We start from the raw sequence: 16991 nt of genomic DNA, 5'->3' as shown, positions 1-16991 counted from the left end.
ATTGGAAAATAACCAACAGTATGGCGGCAATACGCGAAGTTGAAAAATATTTTACGAAAAATATTTTAACAGCACATCCTGAACTGTTTTTTGTTCCTTTTATACCACAGCAATCTGCCAACATGAACATTTTTATTCATTAAACAACAACACATCAACGTCGTACTTATACATCTATTTATAGTAGTTATGGAACGCCTCAGAAACAATGTTATGTTATGACCACTAGCTATAGAGTTGTTCCCTCGCCAGCTTTTCTTTTGTTTTTCTTCACTTTTGACATTAATAAGGAAAAAAAAGGCAGCTTGTCATGTTACCAAGAAACCACAAATCTCTCCGTCCATGACATTTTTCTCATTTCAGAAGCTGAAGGACTCCAGAATTTCTCCTCACAGAAAGCATGAGCACATTAACAATTACACATGGTTATTAGTCTGTTTATGTGGCTACACCCACACGGGTCCATGTGTAAACTGTGTCTACTAGTATACCAACATAAACCTGTGCTTCTGACCAATCAGAATCAAGAATTCAACAACGCTGTGGTAGTATAATATTATAAGTATAATATTAAGCATAATAACCAGCTTGAATATATGTGTCAATAACGTGACCGTAAAGTTTGCTGAATTAGGAATTTCTCTTCGAGAGAAATTTTCGACCCATAATGCAAAAGCAGGGCAGTTTGTTATTGAGAGAAGTGTTCTCAAAATAAATAAATATATAAATCCCTATTCAGCACTGGTGCACACATGGAAGACAAACACATAATGGCACATAAAGAAGGATGAAAAGAGGTCAAACGAATGCAAGAGAAGGGAAAAAAAGGAATGAAATGTACTTCTTTAATAGGCTGGGTGAATGGCATGAAAAAAGGTGGCTGGATTAAACTTAACACAGACTTCCGAAGAAGAAAACACGTCTCGAGCACCTCATAAACGTCTGAAGGCATCAGTATGGTGTGCATAGGCAGTAAAAGAAAAAGGTGGAACCACAAAAGGCGGAAATAAAAACAGGATTGCAAACTAACAAACTGAATTTCATCTCTGGTGTTTGATAAGAGTTCACTGTGGTCTTGAATGAGCGTGACCTCTCACACACACACACACACACACACACACACACACACACACACACACACACACACACACACAGAGCAATTATGTTACAATGCATTATGCTGAGAAAAAAAATCAGGCAGAGGTGAGCAACTAATATAAAAATAAAACAAAACACACAGCTTCTAATGTTGTTTTCAAGTGACTGACAGTGGTGAACATGTACAACTTTGCCAGAATTCCCTGGGGCTCCAATTGCGAGTTCCCAGAATCCCTTTCTCCTCAATTCTGGACCACCAAAGACAGGGCTCTAGTCAGGGGGGGAAAAAAAGGTACAGTATGTGCACACTTTATCCAAATCTAGTCACTGAAATATTGAAGCTTTCAGCATAAGCAGTGCTTCCGTGCTTTCTGAGTAGAAATAAAAAATAAAAAAAAAACCGACAGAGATGATGATCCAGAGGCTTCTTCAAGCAAACGATTAAGTGCCTTTATCATCTCCAGCTTCATAGATATCATGAGAACCGAACGAGTTGGACTCTGCAGCAGCTGCAGATACAAAAAAGACATTTGTTTCTGAAATGTTCCAACTGTTTTACATCGAGTGAACAGGATTCTAGTTTGAGATTGTGCCCAGAAACATTGTCCTCCACGTTCGACCAGAAGGTCTATTCGAGTAACGTCAATATCCCGATGGCTGTCCATGCTCGAAAGTAAATTCTCCTTATCGCAAGATACTGAGCATCTGAACTGGAGTCGAAATCTGCATGCGGATTTGTGTTTCAAAATCCACAAGTCCAGTGTATTCCTGAGAACTAACCTGTTCAGCATATCAGTGCTGCACACACAGGCGCACAGCCATGGGTGGTATAATATATAATATAAGTGTGTCTTTGTGTGTGTGTGTGTGTGTGTGTGAGTGAGTGAGGACCTGGCCGTGGTCTATCCTCTGAGTGGTCTGGGAGGAGGTTTCCCAATCTCCACTGAGATGTTAGTGTAGAGCGGGTACTTTTTAATGGAGACCAGACGATATGTCAGTGAGCTGATGCCATCCTTCCTCATGGTGTTCTTTGTATTCTGGATTTTATTGAACCTGCAGGGGGGAAAAAAGCAAGAGAGCAAATTTTAAGCAGATTTATTAAAAAAAAAAGTGGATTGCTGTATACTGTATTGTGATCATCTACTGTTGTGGATATTCTGAAGAGGCATCACAAGATGGTGTACATGCTATTTATCAGTGCAAAGACATGCTTCAACAAAGCTTTCCTGGCTATTATCCATATCTTTGTGTCAGAATTTATCCTAAACATCATAGGGTGACCAGACATCCCCATTTTCCAGGGACAGGCCCCATGTTTGGTGGCCTGTCCCCAGCTGGAGCTGTCCCCGGAAATGTCTCCATTTTTAACCATGACCGACTTTTTTTCTTTTTTGTTGTTCGACTCTTTTTCTTTTTTTGTTTTTTACTTTTTTCTTTATTGTTTTCTGGATCACTTTAAGACAGGCTCAGGCTGATAGCAGAGATGTTCTCGAACACCTCTGGCGATAGCCTTTCCTGTATTTTGATTGGTGGAGCTGAGGAACAACTTTTTAGTGGAGCCAGGAGTTCATGGTGAAGCTGACCAAAAGCAAAGGAATCCTGAAGAAAATACACTCTTATGAGAAATACACAGACTAGGTTGGTATATTATGTAGTTGGCAGTCTTTATGTTAAGTGTTTTAGGCCGCAGACCAGAGGGCACTCTGTTTTCCCTTAATACTAGGACTGAAAAAGGTAGTGCATCCTAAAATGTTCAGTGTTAGCATTCAAATTCATATTTAGCATAGCCAGACCTTTAAAAAAAAAAAAAAGTTTGTTTCGTTGGGAGGTGCTGATACCAGGAGTTCTGATACTGATAACAGTTCTGATACCAGGACCACTGAATGGTTGTTGTCCCTTATAATAATAATAATAATAATAATAATAATAATAATAATAATAATAACACTCTACCTTGAAATCGCTTGGACTGAAGTAAACTGTTTATTTAAATTGTGTTGTATGTTTTGTATATTTTTAAATACATTGTCCATTACTAGTGGCATTTATTATGGTAATTAATTTTAATATATTTACTTTCATGGGTCTAAAACAAGCAGCACGGTGGTGTAGTGGTTAGCACTGTCGCCTCACAGCAAGAAGGTTCTGGGTTTGAGCACCGTGGCCGGCGAGGGCCTTTCTGTGCGGAGTTTGCATGTTCTCCCTATGTCTGTGTGGGTTTCCTCCGGGTGCTCCGGTTTCCCCCACAGTCCAAAGACATGCAGGTTAGGCTAATCGGTGGCTCTAAATCAGGGGTGTTCAAATTGATCCATAAAGGGCCGTGTGGCTGCAGGTTTTCATTCCAGCCATGCAGCAGCACAACTGACTTGGCTCATTCAATCAACTGAACTGTCTTCACACAGTCAAATACTTGCAGCCACACCCACCCTTGATTAAAGGGTGGGTGTGTCAGTTGATTGAATAAGCCAAATCAGGGTGCTGCTGCATGGCTGGAATGAAAACCTGCAGCCACACGGCCCTTTATGGATCAATTTGAACACCCCTGCTCTAAATTGAGCGTAGGTGTGAATGTGAGTGTGAATGGTTGTCTGTGTCTATGTGTCAGCCCTGTGATGACCTGGCGACTTGTCCAGGGTGTACCCCGCCTTTCGCCCGTAGTCAGCTGGGATAGGCTCCAGCTTGCCTGCGACCCTGTAGGACAGGATAAGTGGCTATGGATGGGTCTAAAACATCTATTTCAGCTTGCCTACAATTTAAGAGTCTATAAATCTAAACTATGTACCCATACCAGAGATTTTCACATTGTCTTTAATTATTATTAACCTAAAGCAATTGCAGAATTGGCCTATGGTGCACTCAGTGAGGAAAATCCCACTTTTTATGCAATGCATTATCAAAAATCATGAAAACCAGAAAGGCCCCCCATTACAAAGATGAAAACATTAGATATTTTCACCACTGAACTGAAAATGTCCAGTTTTCTTCTCAGAAATCTGGTTACCTTAGTACATTTTCATTTAAAGCATTGTATAAATCATCACCCCCCATATTGCCTGTTGGTTTCCCTTTATTTTAATTTTGTCATTTCTTTTCAGGTTTATAAAACAGTTCTAGGTTTGTGGCCTTAGAATGTCAACTACAGCCAAAAGACCTGACTTGCAAGGAATGATTATCCTTTGCATGTGTGCACTTTCTATCAACACCACCACTATTTAGACTAAATACCTGTATATGAAAAAAAATTCCTGGATTGCTTTAACATCATTAGCCAGTAGATGGCATGCCTGGCAAAGCAAATAAAAGTAAAAGAGCAGTGGATCCCCTCTAGCATCTCTTTTTTCAGGAAGCTTATTCTGCACTCAAACATACACACAAGCACAACACGACTGCAAACTTCTGCACACTGGAAAAATAGTTCCCTACTATATGTATAAGTCTGAAACGTACATTAGGGTGCATCAGTTGCCCTCACTTTCATAAAATCTGATGCATTTTTGTTTGGGTGTTCCTTTTCACCAATAAAGACATCCTGTAAAATTTTTTGACCATATTCAAAAGTCTAATGGTCGCACCATGAGGTTCATTTTTTGCCAAAAAACGCTTATTTTATGTTTTCGCGTAAGGTTTGACTCACAATGTTGGACTCCATTTATTGATTTCTTGTGACCCAGAGATCATGTTAAGAACCTTTGCAAGGGATTGAGAAGCATTAATGTGATTCATAATACATTTGTATTGTTTAAAAGTAGTTGAACAATGATTCAATGAACAGCTAAAACTCAAACTGTGCTTGATAATATATTTAGAATATGTACTAAAAATGTGGATCTAAGATATTTGGTATACTCTATAAGGTGCCATAATGTTTCATGAAAAGTGATTGAAATTTTGTCATGAAAGTCATAAAATAGCAGCTTTTTCCATAACTTTGAGCTCCTGGTGCCACCATTAAACTTTTGAATTTTGTCAAAATATTTCACCCAGTGTGTTTTCTTACCAAAAGGAACATAAAAACAAAAATGCATCATGATCGGAGGAACTTTTCATTTTTAGGGGGCAACTGATGCACCCTAACCTACATGTTTTCCTTTCATGCGGAAACTGAAATATGTCTCAATTTTTTCACATATCTCACTCAGGAGCAGAGGTGGACAAAGTACCCTACTTAATTACTTAAGTCAAAGTACAGATCCCACTGGTCAAATGTTACTCTGATACAAGTGAAAGTTGTACAGTCAATTTTTTACTTAAAGTACTGAAGTACTTGCTTTTAAAAATACTTAAGTATTAAAAGTAAATTTTCTGTCAACACATTGTTGTATTATTACCACAACACTTACAAAACCTAATGCCATTACCAAAGACAGAAACGTGAATTCACAAAATGAACACTTGCTGTGCCATCATGGTGGTTTGACGTTAAGCTAGCTAGTCAGTGAAACTCCACCTGACATGCTAGTAAACTCTTTTCAAACTCGAAATCATATTGGGTCGCTAACGCTACTAGAAAATAAATATTTCTACATTTTGTTTATTTGGCAAGATTACACTAAAACATATTTCTGAAAGGACTTCAGATAAGTTAACGTTATTCATGTTAGCGTAACTCCGTTTTTACATGCTAACTAACAGTGTCCAAGTTAACTAGCTATGTGTTAATGTTAGCCGTGGATAAGGCTACAGCAACTTGGTGGGCAAATCCATAGAAAGTCATTTGACTAACCAGACTGCATAGCTATTGCAATGTTATCGCTAGCTCTAAAAGCCTGTTGCAAGCTTTCTCTTGGAATAAAACGTTTACATCCCTCAATATGCTTCCGCAGGTTGGATGGCGAGTTTTTGTAGGCCATGATGTGGTTTGTTTTCGGCAAACAAAGCAAACATTTAAAACAAAATGAGTCCTTATTCCTTTCAGAAAACTGAAACATGGGTTCTAGGTATAGCCATGTGTGCATGCATTCTCCAGAAGAACCGCCTCCTTCCATTTTGTTATCAACTGATCATGTTCAAATAATGCTGCTGAGAAAGCATTGAACTTGATTTTATCCAGGCTATGGACGTGACGTGACCCTAGTGATTACTGATAGGCTCTCAGTGTCTCCTGTGAAAAAACCAATCACGTTTTAGAAAAGAAAAGAAAAAAACACATCCACTTTCAAAGCTGCTTCATAGTAACGAGTAATGAGGACCTTGACAGAAATGTAGTGGAGTAAAAAGTATGATATTTTCCTTTCAAATGTAGTGAAGTTAAAGTCATAAGTTTCCAATAATAATAATAATAATAATAATAATAATAATAATCAAGTAAAGTGATACTCAAGTACAGATACTCAGAAAGTGTACTTAAGTACAGTACTCAAGTAAATGTACTTCATTACTGTCCACCTCTGTCCAGGAGGCAAGTGAAACTTAATCCCAAAATCAGAATGGAAGAAAATTGCATTTAAAAGGTTTCTTTTCAGCCCTGTGATGACCTGGCGACTTGTCCAGGGTGTACCCCGCCTTTCGCCCGTAGTCAGCTGGGATAGGCTCCAGCTTGCCTGCGACCCTGTAGAAGGATAAAGCGGCTAGAGATAATGAGATGAGATGAGATGAGATGAGATGAGATGAGATGAGATGAGGTTTCTTTTCAATACACTGACTTTACAAAGTGACAGTTATTGTAAATGGTGCCACTGGAGACTCCTTCCATGAATGTTGCACATACCCCAAACAAAAATCTTCACATCAACAATGATACATTTTTCTTTTCAGATTTTTAAAAATGTGCTTATTATACCAAATATGTTACTTGTCTAAAAGCAGCTGCATTATATTATATTGACTTCATTTTCATTTAAAGCTATAAAGCCTTTTGAGTTCATAAAATCAGTGAAATTTAGTTCCCTTTGAAATTTGGTCATTGTGATATGTTTATTTCTGCAATATCTTTAAAAAACAACAACAAAAAAACAGGCCATTCTTTGGCTGGGAAGTTATTTAATTTGAGGGGATTCCCTAGCAAATAATATGCACGGGGAGAACATGCAAACTCCTCACAGAAAGGCCCTTGTCAACCGCTGGGCTCAAACCCAGAACCTTCTTGCTGTGAGGCGACAGTGCTAACCACTGTGCCACCGTGCCCTGTACATCTGATACATTTTTCCAAACTGCCACACAAATCTGGGTAAAGCAATACAAAGTTTGACTTGATTCATTCAAAGTGAAGCCTGTACTGTACCTCTTTTCCTGATTCAGACATTAAATCTAGTGGCTCTAGTGTGACATCCTCAACATCCTCCTGACCTTGAAGTACAACAGGCTCTCTAACTATGCACAGAGAATAGATTACAACCTATCATTTGCCAACCACTTCTATCTTGTCATTGTAAAAATGACTGAAGTAATAATACTCACAGAAGCTAATTATCATAAGACTATTATTGGGTGTCTTTATAATTTATCAGTTCCATCACTGGTATCATGATCTGAATGAATGTAAGCTGACTAACATAGCACCATGCCGGTAATTCAAGAGCTTCCTGGCAGGGCTATAGTTGGGCTACAGGAACAAGGCCAACTGTATCTGCGGGGAAAGATTAGAGTGCATCACGTAAATTGCACTTACTCACCCATATTTGAGTGGTTTTGCTGCTCTCATACTAATTAAGTTCAAATTTATGCAGCATGTGCGTTGCGTTTTCATTTGAAATTCAACAGCAATGTACTGCATCTGCATAGTAATGATGTAATACCTACGCAGGGTATGCAGTGTTTTATAACATACAAAGTGTTTATCAGGTCCTATCCTATGACACAAGGTCTCATGATATTGAAGTTATTACACCATCTAATTCAATGGTTTTTCTTTATTTCTATTTATTAGAAGGCACTTAATGTCTTAAAGTAATGATGGACTGTTGTAAATTCAAAAACAAATTGCATTTCATTTGGAAATCAAAGTCCTAGAGTCTGGAGGAAGAGTGGAGAGGCACAGAATCCAAGGTGTTTGAAGTCCAGTGTGAAGTTTCCACAGTCTGTGATGATTTGGGGTGCCATGTCATCTGCTGCTGTTGGTCCACTGTGTTTTATCAAGTCCAAAGTCAACGCAGCCGTCTACCAGGAGATTTTAGAGTACTTCATGCTTCCGTCTGCTGACAAGCTTTATGGAGATGCTGATTTCCTTTTCCAGCAGGACTTAGCACCTGCCCACAGTGCCAAAACTACTACCAAATGGTTTGCTGACCATGATATTACTGTGCTTGATTGGCCAGCGAACTCGCCTGACCTGAACCCCATAGAGAATCTATGAGGTATTGTCAAGAGGAAGATGATAAACACCCGACGCAAAAATACAGACGAGCTGAAGGCCGTTATCAAAGCAACCTGGGCTTCAATATCACCTCAGCAGTACCGCAGGCTGATCGCCTTTATGCCATGCTGCACTGATGCAGTAATTCATGGTAAAGGAGCCCCAACCACGTATTGAGCGTATAAATGAACATACTTTTCAGAAGTTGGACATTTCTGTGTTGTAAATCATTTTTTGATTGATCTTAGGAAATATTCTAATAATTTGAGATACCAGATTTATGATTTTCATTAGCTATAAGCCATAATCATCAAAATTAAATAAAAAAAAGCTTGAAATATTTCACTTTATGGATAATGAATATAGAATATATGAAAATTTACTTTTTTGAATTAAATTACAACAAAAATAACTTTTTCATGATATTCTAATTGTTTGAGATGCACTAGTACCTTATAGCAAAGATAAACTAGAAGTTCACTCAGTAGAGTGTATACCTCTGCCAAACCACATATTCGGATTTGCATCAAAATCTAATCCATTGTTCCTTGGCCCATGGCCCAACTTTCTTGAAAATTTCATCAAAATCCATTGACTACTTTTTGAGTTATGTTGGGAACAGGCAAACAAAGAAACAAATACAGTGGTGCTTGAAAGTTTGTGAACCCTTTAGAATTTTCTATATTTCTGCATAAATATGACCTAAAACATCATCAGATTTTCACACAAGTCCTAAAAGTAGATAAAGAGAACCCAGTTAAACAAATGAGACAAAAATATTATACTTGGTCATTTATTTATTGAGGAAAATGATCCAATATTACATATCTGTGAGTGGCAAAAGTATGTGACCCTTTGCTTTCAGTATCTGGTGTGACCCCCTTGTGCAGCAATAACAGCAACTAAATGTTTCTGGTAACTGTTGATCAGTCCTGCACACTGGCTTGGAGGAATTTTAGCCCATTCCTCCATACAGAACAGCTTCAACTCTGGGATGTTGGTGGGTTTCTTCACATGAACTGCTCGCTTCAGGTCCTTCCACAACATTTCGATTGGATTAAGGTCAGGACTTTGACTTGGCCATTCCAAAAGATTAAATGTATTCTTCTTTAACCATTCTTTGGTAGAACAACTTGTGTGCTTAGGGTCGTTGTCTTGCTGCATGACCCACCTTCTCTTGAGATTCAGTTCATGGACAGATGTCCTGACATTTTCCTTTAGAATTAACTGGTATAATTCAGAATTCATTGTTCCATCAACGATGGCAAGCCATCCTGGCCCAGATGCAGCAAAACAGGCCCAAACCATGATACTACCACCACCATGTTTCACAGAGGGGATAAGGTTCTTTTGCTGGAATGCAGTGTTTTCCTTTCTCCAAACATAATGCTTCTCATTTAAACCAAAAAGTTTGATTTTGGTCTCATCCGTCCACAAAACATTTTTCAATATCCTTCTGGCTTGTCCATGTGATCTTTAGCAAACTGCAGATGAGCAGCAATGTTCTTTTTGGAGAGCAGTAACTTTCTCCTTGCAGCCCTGCCATGCACACTATTGTTGTTCAGTGTTCTCCTGATGGTGGACTCATGAACATTAACATTAGCCAATGTGAGAGAGGCCTTCAGTTGCTTAGAAGTTACCCTGGGGTCCTTTGTGACCTTGCCGACTATTACATGCCTTGCTCTTGGAGTGATCTTTGTTGGTTGACCACTCCTGGGGAGGGTAACAATGGTCTTGAATTTCCTCCATTTGTAGATAATCTGTCTGACTGTGGATTGGTGGAGTCCAAACTCTTTAGAGATGGTTTTGTAACCTTTTCCAGCCTGATGAGCATCAACAACGCTTTTTCTGAGGTCCTCAGAAATATCCTTTGTTCATGCCATGATACACTTCCACAAACATGTGTTGTGAAGATCAGACTTTGATAAATCCCTGTTCTTTAAATACAACAGGGTGCCCACTCACACCTGATTGTCATCCCATTGATTGAAAACACCTGACTCTAATTTCACCTTCAAATTAACTGCTAATCCTAGAGGTTCACATACTTTTGCCACTCACAGATATGTAATATTGGATCATTTTCCTCAATAAATAAATGACCCAGTATAATATTTTTGTCTTATTTGTTTAACTGGGTTCTCTTTACCTATTTTTAGGACTTGTGTGAAAATCTGATGATGTTTTAGGTCCTATTTATGCAGAAATATAGAAAATTCTAAAGGGTTCACAAACTTTCAAGCACCACTGTAAACTGAGGCGAAAACACAACCTACTCCAACAAAGTTGGTGGAGGTAACAATCACTCCCCCACAAGCATCTCCATCTCCTCTCTCTCTCATATAAACTCTGTCTTGAAGACCTTTCTGTGCTGGGAAACTTTATAAAACACCCCAACTGTTACAAAGCCCAGGCACCTGATACTCTTCCATAAACATTACAAATACATCTCCTAACAAGAAACTTCACATCTTCAACAATGATACCTTCTTTGTTAAATATCTCATCTCATCTCATTATCTCTAGCCGCTTTATCCTGTTCTACAGGATCGCAGGTAAGCTGAAGCCTATCCCAGCTGACTACGGGCGAAAGACAGGGTACACCCTGGACAAGTTTTGGGTTTTGATTTTCAGTCTAGATTTTGCATTCGAGCAAGATTTTTCATTTCACCGCATCACTAGTGTAAATGTCTATTTAGGTATGTATCTTTTGCTAATATTGTTACCAGCTGAGGTGACTGATGGCTCTTGTCACTTGTGGTTATGTGTATTACTCAGCACTCTCATCTCATCTCATTATCTCTAGCTGCTTTATCCTTCTACAGGGTCGCAGGCAAGCTGGAGCCTATCCCAGCTGACTACGGGCGAAAGGCGGGGTACACCCTGGACAAGCCGCCAGGTCATCACAGGGCTGACACATAGACACAGACAACCATTCACACTCACATTCACACCTACGGTCAATTTAGAGTCACCAGTTAACCTAACCTGCATGTCTTTGGACTGTGGGGGAAACCGGAGCACCCGGAGGAAACCCATGCGGACAACATGCAAACTCCACACAGAAAGCCCCTTGCCGGCCACGGGGCTCAAACCCGGACCTTCTTGCTGTGAGGCGACAGCACTAACCACTACACCACTGTGCTGCCCCCAATAAAATATATCGTATGGAAAATATTATATTTTGAAAAATAAAATTTAAACATGCTACAACAAAATTCCCAGATTTTTCATGTCTTGGCCCAAAAGATGATCAAATCCCCTGACTTTCCATGTCTGGTATAGACTTTTCAAAAATCCATGAAATTCCAATGCTTATTAGTCTTAGATCATGTGACATGTCCACTATACAAGTCCTGTGTATGATCTGTTTCTGTAGAAGAGATACTGCATTAGAACAAGTGCAATAAAATAAAGCTATTATTAGGCATGTAACAATTCACCCAATTCACAATTCGATTCGATTTTCCCATGTTACTGTGTTCATGATTAAATTTTCCCATGATATTTTTGGAAAAAAAATTAAATTAATAAAATTTTATTACCAAATAATACAACATATATTTTCCTATACTTTTTCAACTTAAATATTCATTATGTTAAATAAAAATATATATGCATACTTTTGTTTCATTTTCTTAATAACCAGCAATAATTATTTACAAACATTTGTAAAGGTTTTCATATTAAATCTACTTGTACAGTCAATCACATGACAGCTCTTTCCCATTTTAGATCTGTTTTTGCAACATTAGAGCTGCGTTACTTCCACCTACAGTGAAGCCATGTACATTCCTGATAGTGTACATTATTGCACCCTCTGTTGTCTAAACAACAAAATCACAGCTAGGAAAACTAAGAGATCATGCAGCCTGATAATAATCATGATTAGTCATCATAAATTTGTATCATGATTTATTATTGCATGATATATTGTTACATGCCTCGCTACCATTCGTGGTACAGCCAGAACTACTGTCCAAGCCGTGCTTTTATTAAAAAAAAAAAAAAAATGCACAGCTCTTGTCTGATCAGATTCTTGAATTCAACTGTGCCATGAAATAAAGAAAATTAAAACCAAAACCTTTTGGCCAACAATTTGAATCCAAAATTCTACAGCACTGTGGAATTTGATATAATATCAAATTTGTTAGCAGAATACTATTAAATAGATGTCAGAACCATATTAGAGCTTGTATACTTTAAAATACAGGACATTTATCAGTCTGCAGATCTGACTAAAGTAGCCATGTCATAAATGTGTCATGGAACATAGCTGACTGTCATGATTTGCCATGTCGTATTATTTTCAATAATCGGCATGATGGGCACCATAATGTTTGATGCCATGGCAGCCTGACACATCAAATTTTCTGTTTTATGACTGAGGTTATGATACATTTTACACCATGGGTATAAAAAAAAAGAAAGAAAAGAAGAAAAAAAGACTTGTTTATGTTTGCCTGAGAGGTGTCCATTTTGTTCTTCATATAACGTAATGACTCATAGGGTACAATGCACGGAAATATAACATGGAATTGTGATTGCAGTTACATGAAAACAAAACTATGTAAAAAGCACACATGGTATAAAACAGTTAATGAAATGTTGGATATCAGGAAATAACAGATTTTCCTGCATCTGCTTGGCCCATTATGTTCTTTATACTCTCTGTCTCTTCTGCATGTGAGATAAGCTGTAATATAGTTATCATAACAATCGCCACTAAAAATAAGAAGGCACTGCTAAAACTGCTTTTTTTTTAAAGAAAGCAATTCAGTTCATTCTACCAGAGGTTAAAAAAAAAGAATGCAGTATTTACACATTTAGAAACAATATCCTGAGGATATGAGAACAGGTTGCTTGCATCACACATATATCACACAGTATGATTAGAAATTCGTATGAAAATAAATAGCTATTTTTGAAATACATGACCACAAAAATATGTTGACAATCCAGTCCACAAGAACTCTAAAGTACTTGTACACTAATATCTGACCACAGTCAATACTTTACAGTTACTTCAAAATTACATTACCGAAATTTGAGGATAAATGTTTTGGTTTCACAAGGTTCTACCAGTTCCTTACTAAGCAATATCTTAATGTTATTACATAGCTAATAAATAGCAATAAACTCAGCCAAGAAAGTCATATTTAGCTATTAAGGCTGATGACAACGCCTTTCAGGAAGTTTTATTTACCGAAATGTACAACCCCAATTCCAAGAAAGTTGGGACACTATGTAAACTGTAAATATAAACAGAATGTGAAGATTTGCAAATCATGGAAACCCTATATTTCATTGAAAATAGTACAAAGTATCAAATGTTGAAACTGAGAATTTTTATTGTTTTTTGATTAACATATGCCCATTTTGAATTTGATGTCAGCAACGCGTTTCAGAAAAGCTGGGACGGGCAACAAAAGACTGAAAAAGTTGTGTAATGCTTAAAAAGAAAAAAATAATTTGGTTAATAGGCAACACGTCAGTAACATGATTGGGTATAAAAAGAGCATCCCAGAGAGGCGGAGTCTCTCAGAAGTAAAGAGGGGAGGGGTTCATCACTCTGTGAAAGACTGTGTGAGCAAACAGTGCAACAATTTAAGAATAACGTTCCTCAATGAAAAATTGCAAAGAATTTGGGGATCACATCATCTTTCGGGAGATAACATACATTTACTTGCAATGCTTGCAGAGGACAGATCCGACACCAGATCCAGCATCGAGCATCATCAGGAGGAACCACTTTGCAGTTTCGGCCCCTTCTCCTCTACTGCGTTCTGAAGTGGTGGGGCCCCTCCAACTGGAGGTGTTCGTATGATGCTGGTATCAACTGCTAGTTCTCAAGCCAAGAAGAATCGTCTCTTTTAAGCCAAATCCAATGAGAGGCTTTTTCAACTGTCTCCTGTAGGTCTTTAATCAGTGATTTTAACTCGATGTTTGTGCAGCAGAAGCATTTTCGAAATAAGTTGACAAATTTCCTTTCAATATACCTACGTATGCCAACAGCCAAATGGTGGTACTGAATCTTCCATCCTTGTTCTTCACACTCTTCTACCAGTTCTTCATATCTGCTCTCTTTTCTTTCTTCTGCTGCAGCAAAGTTGTCTTTCCAGGGCACAGTTAGTTCTAAGACTATGCCCTCTTTCCTCTCTTCACACCATACCACAGCGTCCAGTCGTTGAGGTGCTTGGACCATTGGAAAAACCAAGAAACTGTCCAGATCTACTGTCACTTTCAAGTTTCCATGACATCTCTCATTTATCTCCTGTGACTTGCTGCGACTATTTGCAGTACCCAAGCACCCAGCTTTTTGGAAATTCATTTGCTTTATCTTCTCCACTTTGGGAAGCTTGCCACCGTTAAACTGATTAATTTTCTTCTGCAGTACTTCTTCTATAACTTTCAGGACTTCATTGTGACGCCAAGTGTATCTTTCCAGTGCAAGCTTGCAGTTAGACAGAATGTGTTTGAGTGTTCCTTTTTCTCCGCATCTGCATCTGTCATCATTGTCTTGCTTCCAGCGGACTAAGTTGACTGGGGATGGCATTGCATCATATGCTGACTTTATCAGAAATTAAGTTCTTGAGCTTTCCCAACTCCAGATCTCTTTCCATCCAATTTTCCTGCTTACTACATTCTCCTCCCATCGTAAACACTGTCCTTGCTGTGTGCACTGTACTAAATGAAGATATCATTTTTCTTGTTCTTCTTTCCTTATCTCTCTCACTACTGCACTTCTTTTCTCCCGGTTGTTACTCATGCAGAACAGCTTAAAGTTTTGTAACCCAAAACCTCCTTTCATCTCCTACACAGCACCTACAATCTCTGCATGTTTTAGGTTGTCAATTGCTTTGTTAGCTGCCTCTTCTGCTTTCCATTTTGTCCCAGTTCGTACTTCTGGTGGTTCATCCTTTATCTCTGGATCATTGGAGAAGCGTAACATCATCACTGTCTGCACTTTCGCTGCTTTATATTCTTCAGCGATGGAAGCAATTTGTAGCTCTAGTTGGCCCCTCTTTCCAAATATTGCAGTAGTGTTTAATGGCCTTGGTAACCCTAACCACTTCCTAATATACACACTGTACCTTTGTTCCATTCATTCAACTCGTGTTAGTGGCACTTCATACATTTGAAAAGGCCACCTCAGCCGAGGGTATAAGCCATACTGTAAACACCAGCATTTGTACTTTCCAGGTAACTCAGTTTTATCAATTGCTTTAAGTCCATCTTCAGCCATTTTTTGTATCTCATATCTTTGGCTTTAACAAAAGACTGTATATATGGCTTTAACAAAAGACTGAAAAAGTTGTGTAATGCTTAAAAAAACCTAATTTGATTAATTGGCAACAGGTCTGTAACATGATTGGGTATAAAAAGAGCATCCCAGAGAGGCTGAGTCTCTCAGAAGTAAAGATGGGGAAGAGTTCACCGCTCTGTGAAAGACTGCGTGGGCAAACAGTGCAACAATTTAACAATAGCGTTCCTCAATTAAAAATTGCAAAGAATTTGGGGATCACATCATCTATGGTACATTATATAATTAAAAGATTCAGAGAATCTGGAGAAATCTCTGTATGCAAGAGACAAGGCTGAAAACTGACACTGGATGCCTGTGATCTTCAGGCTCTCAGGCGACACTGCATTAAAAGCAGACGCGTGTCTGTCGTGGAAATTACAGTATGGGCTCAGGAACACTTCAAAAAACATCGTCTGTGACAACAGTTCATTACTGCATCCACAAATGCAAGTTAAAACCAGATATAAACAGTATCCAAAAACACTGCCACCTTCTCAGCACAGTGGTGTAGTGGTTAGCACTGTCGCTTCACAGCAAGAAGGTTCAAGGTCCGAGCCCAGTGGCTGATGGAGGCCTTTCTGTGTGTAGTTTGCATGTTCTACCCGTGCCTGTGTGGGTTTCCTCTAGGTGCTCCAGTTTCCTCCACAGTTCAAAGACATGTGGTTAGGTTAACATGGGGCAGCCATAGCCTGAGGTTGGGCTGAAGTGACCTTGAGCAAGGTCACCTAACCCACAACTGCTCCCTGGGCACTATAGCATAGCTGCCCACTGCTCGGAGTATGTGTGTGCGCTCATTGCTCACTTGTGTGTGCATGTGTGTGTTCACTGCTTCAGATGAGTGAAATGCAGAGGTTAAATTTCACTGTGTGCTTAAGTCTGTGCTTGAGTGTACATATGACAAATAAAGGCTTCTTGGCTTCTCTGGGCTCGAGCTCTTTTACGATGGACTGACACGAAGTGGAAAGTTGTCCCGAGGTGTGATGAATCAAAATTAGAAATTCTTTTTCGAAGTCATGGACACCACATCCTCCAGGCTAAAGGGGAGAGGGACCATCCAGCTTGTTATCAGTGCACAGTTCAAAAGCCAGCATCTGTGATGGTATGAGGGTGCATTAGTGCACATGACATGGGTAGCTTGTACATCTAGGAAGGCATCATGAATGCTGAATGATATATACACATTTCAGAGCAATATGCTGCCATCCAGACAAAATCTTTTTCAGGGAAGGCCTTCCTTCTTTCAGCAAGACAACACCAAACCGCTTTCTGCACATATTAAAACTGCATGGTTCCATA

The 16991-nt window shown here is 38.8% G+C and overlaps 1 protein-coding gene across 1 annotated transcript in view; it reads right to left on the bottom strand.

Annotated features, from left to right (window-relative positions):
- Window positions 1–1931: 1931 nt before the first annotated feature.
- b4galt2 (UDP-Gal:betaGlcNAc beta 1,4- galactosyltransferase, polypeptide 2) overlaps window positions 1932–16991 on the bottom strand; it is a 380928-nt gene continuing 365868 nt past the window's right edge. Inside the window, exon 6 of the mRNA XM_060922806.1 lies at window positions 1932–2151. Within this exon, the coding sequence (XP_060778789.1) occupies window positions 2001–2151 (151 nt within the window). The 3' untranslated portion in view covers window positions 1932–2000. The remainder of the gene's footprint in view (window positions 2152–16991) is intronic.

The sequence above is a fragment of the Neoarius graeffei genome, chromosome 1 (genome assembly GCF_027579695.1).
Source record: "Neoarius graeffei isolate fNeoGra1 chromosome 1, fNeoGra1.pri, whole genome shotgun sequence".
NCBI lineage: Eukaryota > Metazoa > Chordata > Actinopteri > Siluriformes > Ariidae > Neoarius > Neoarius graeffei.
This window is presented reverse-complemented; position numbering and strand designations above follow the sequence as displayed.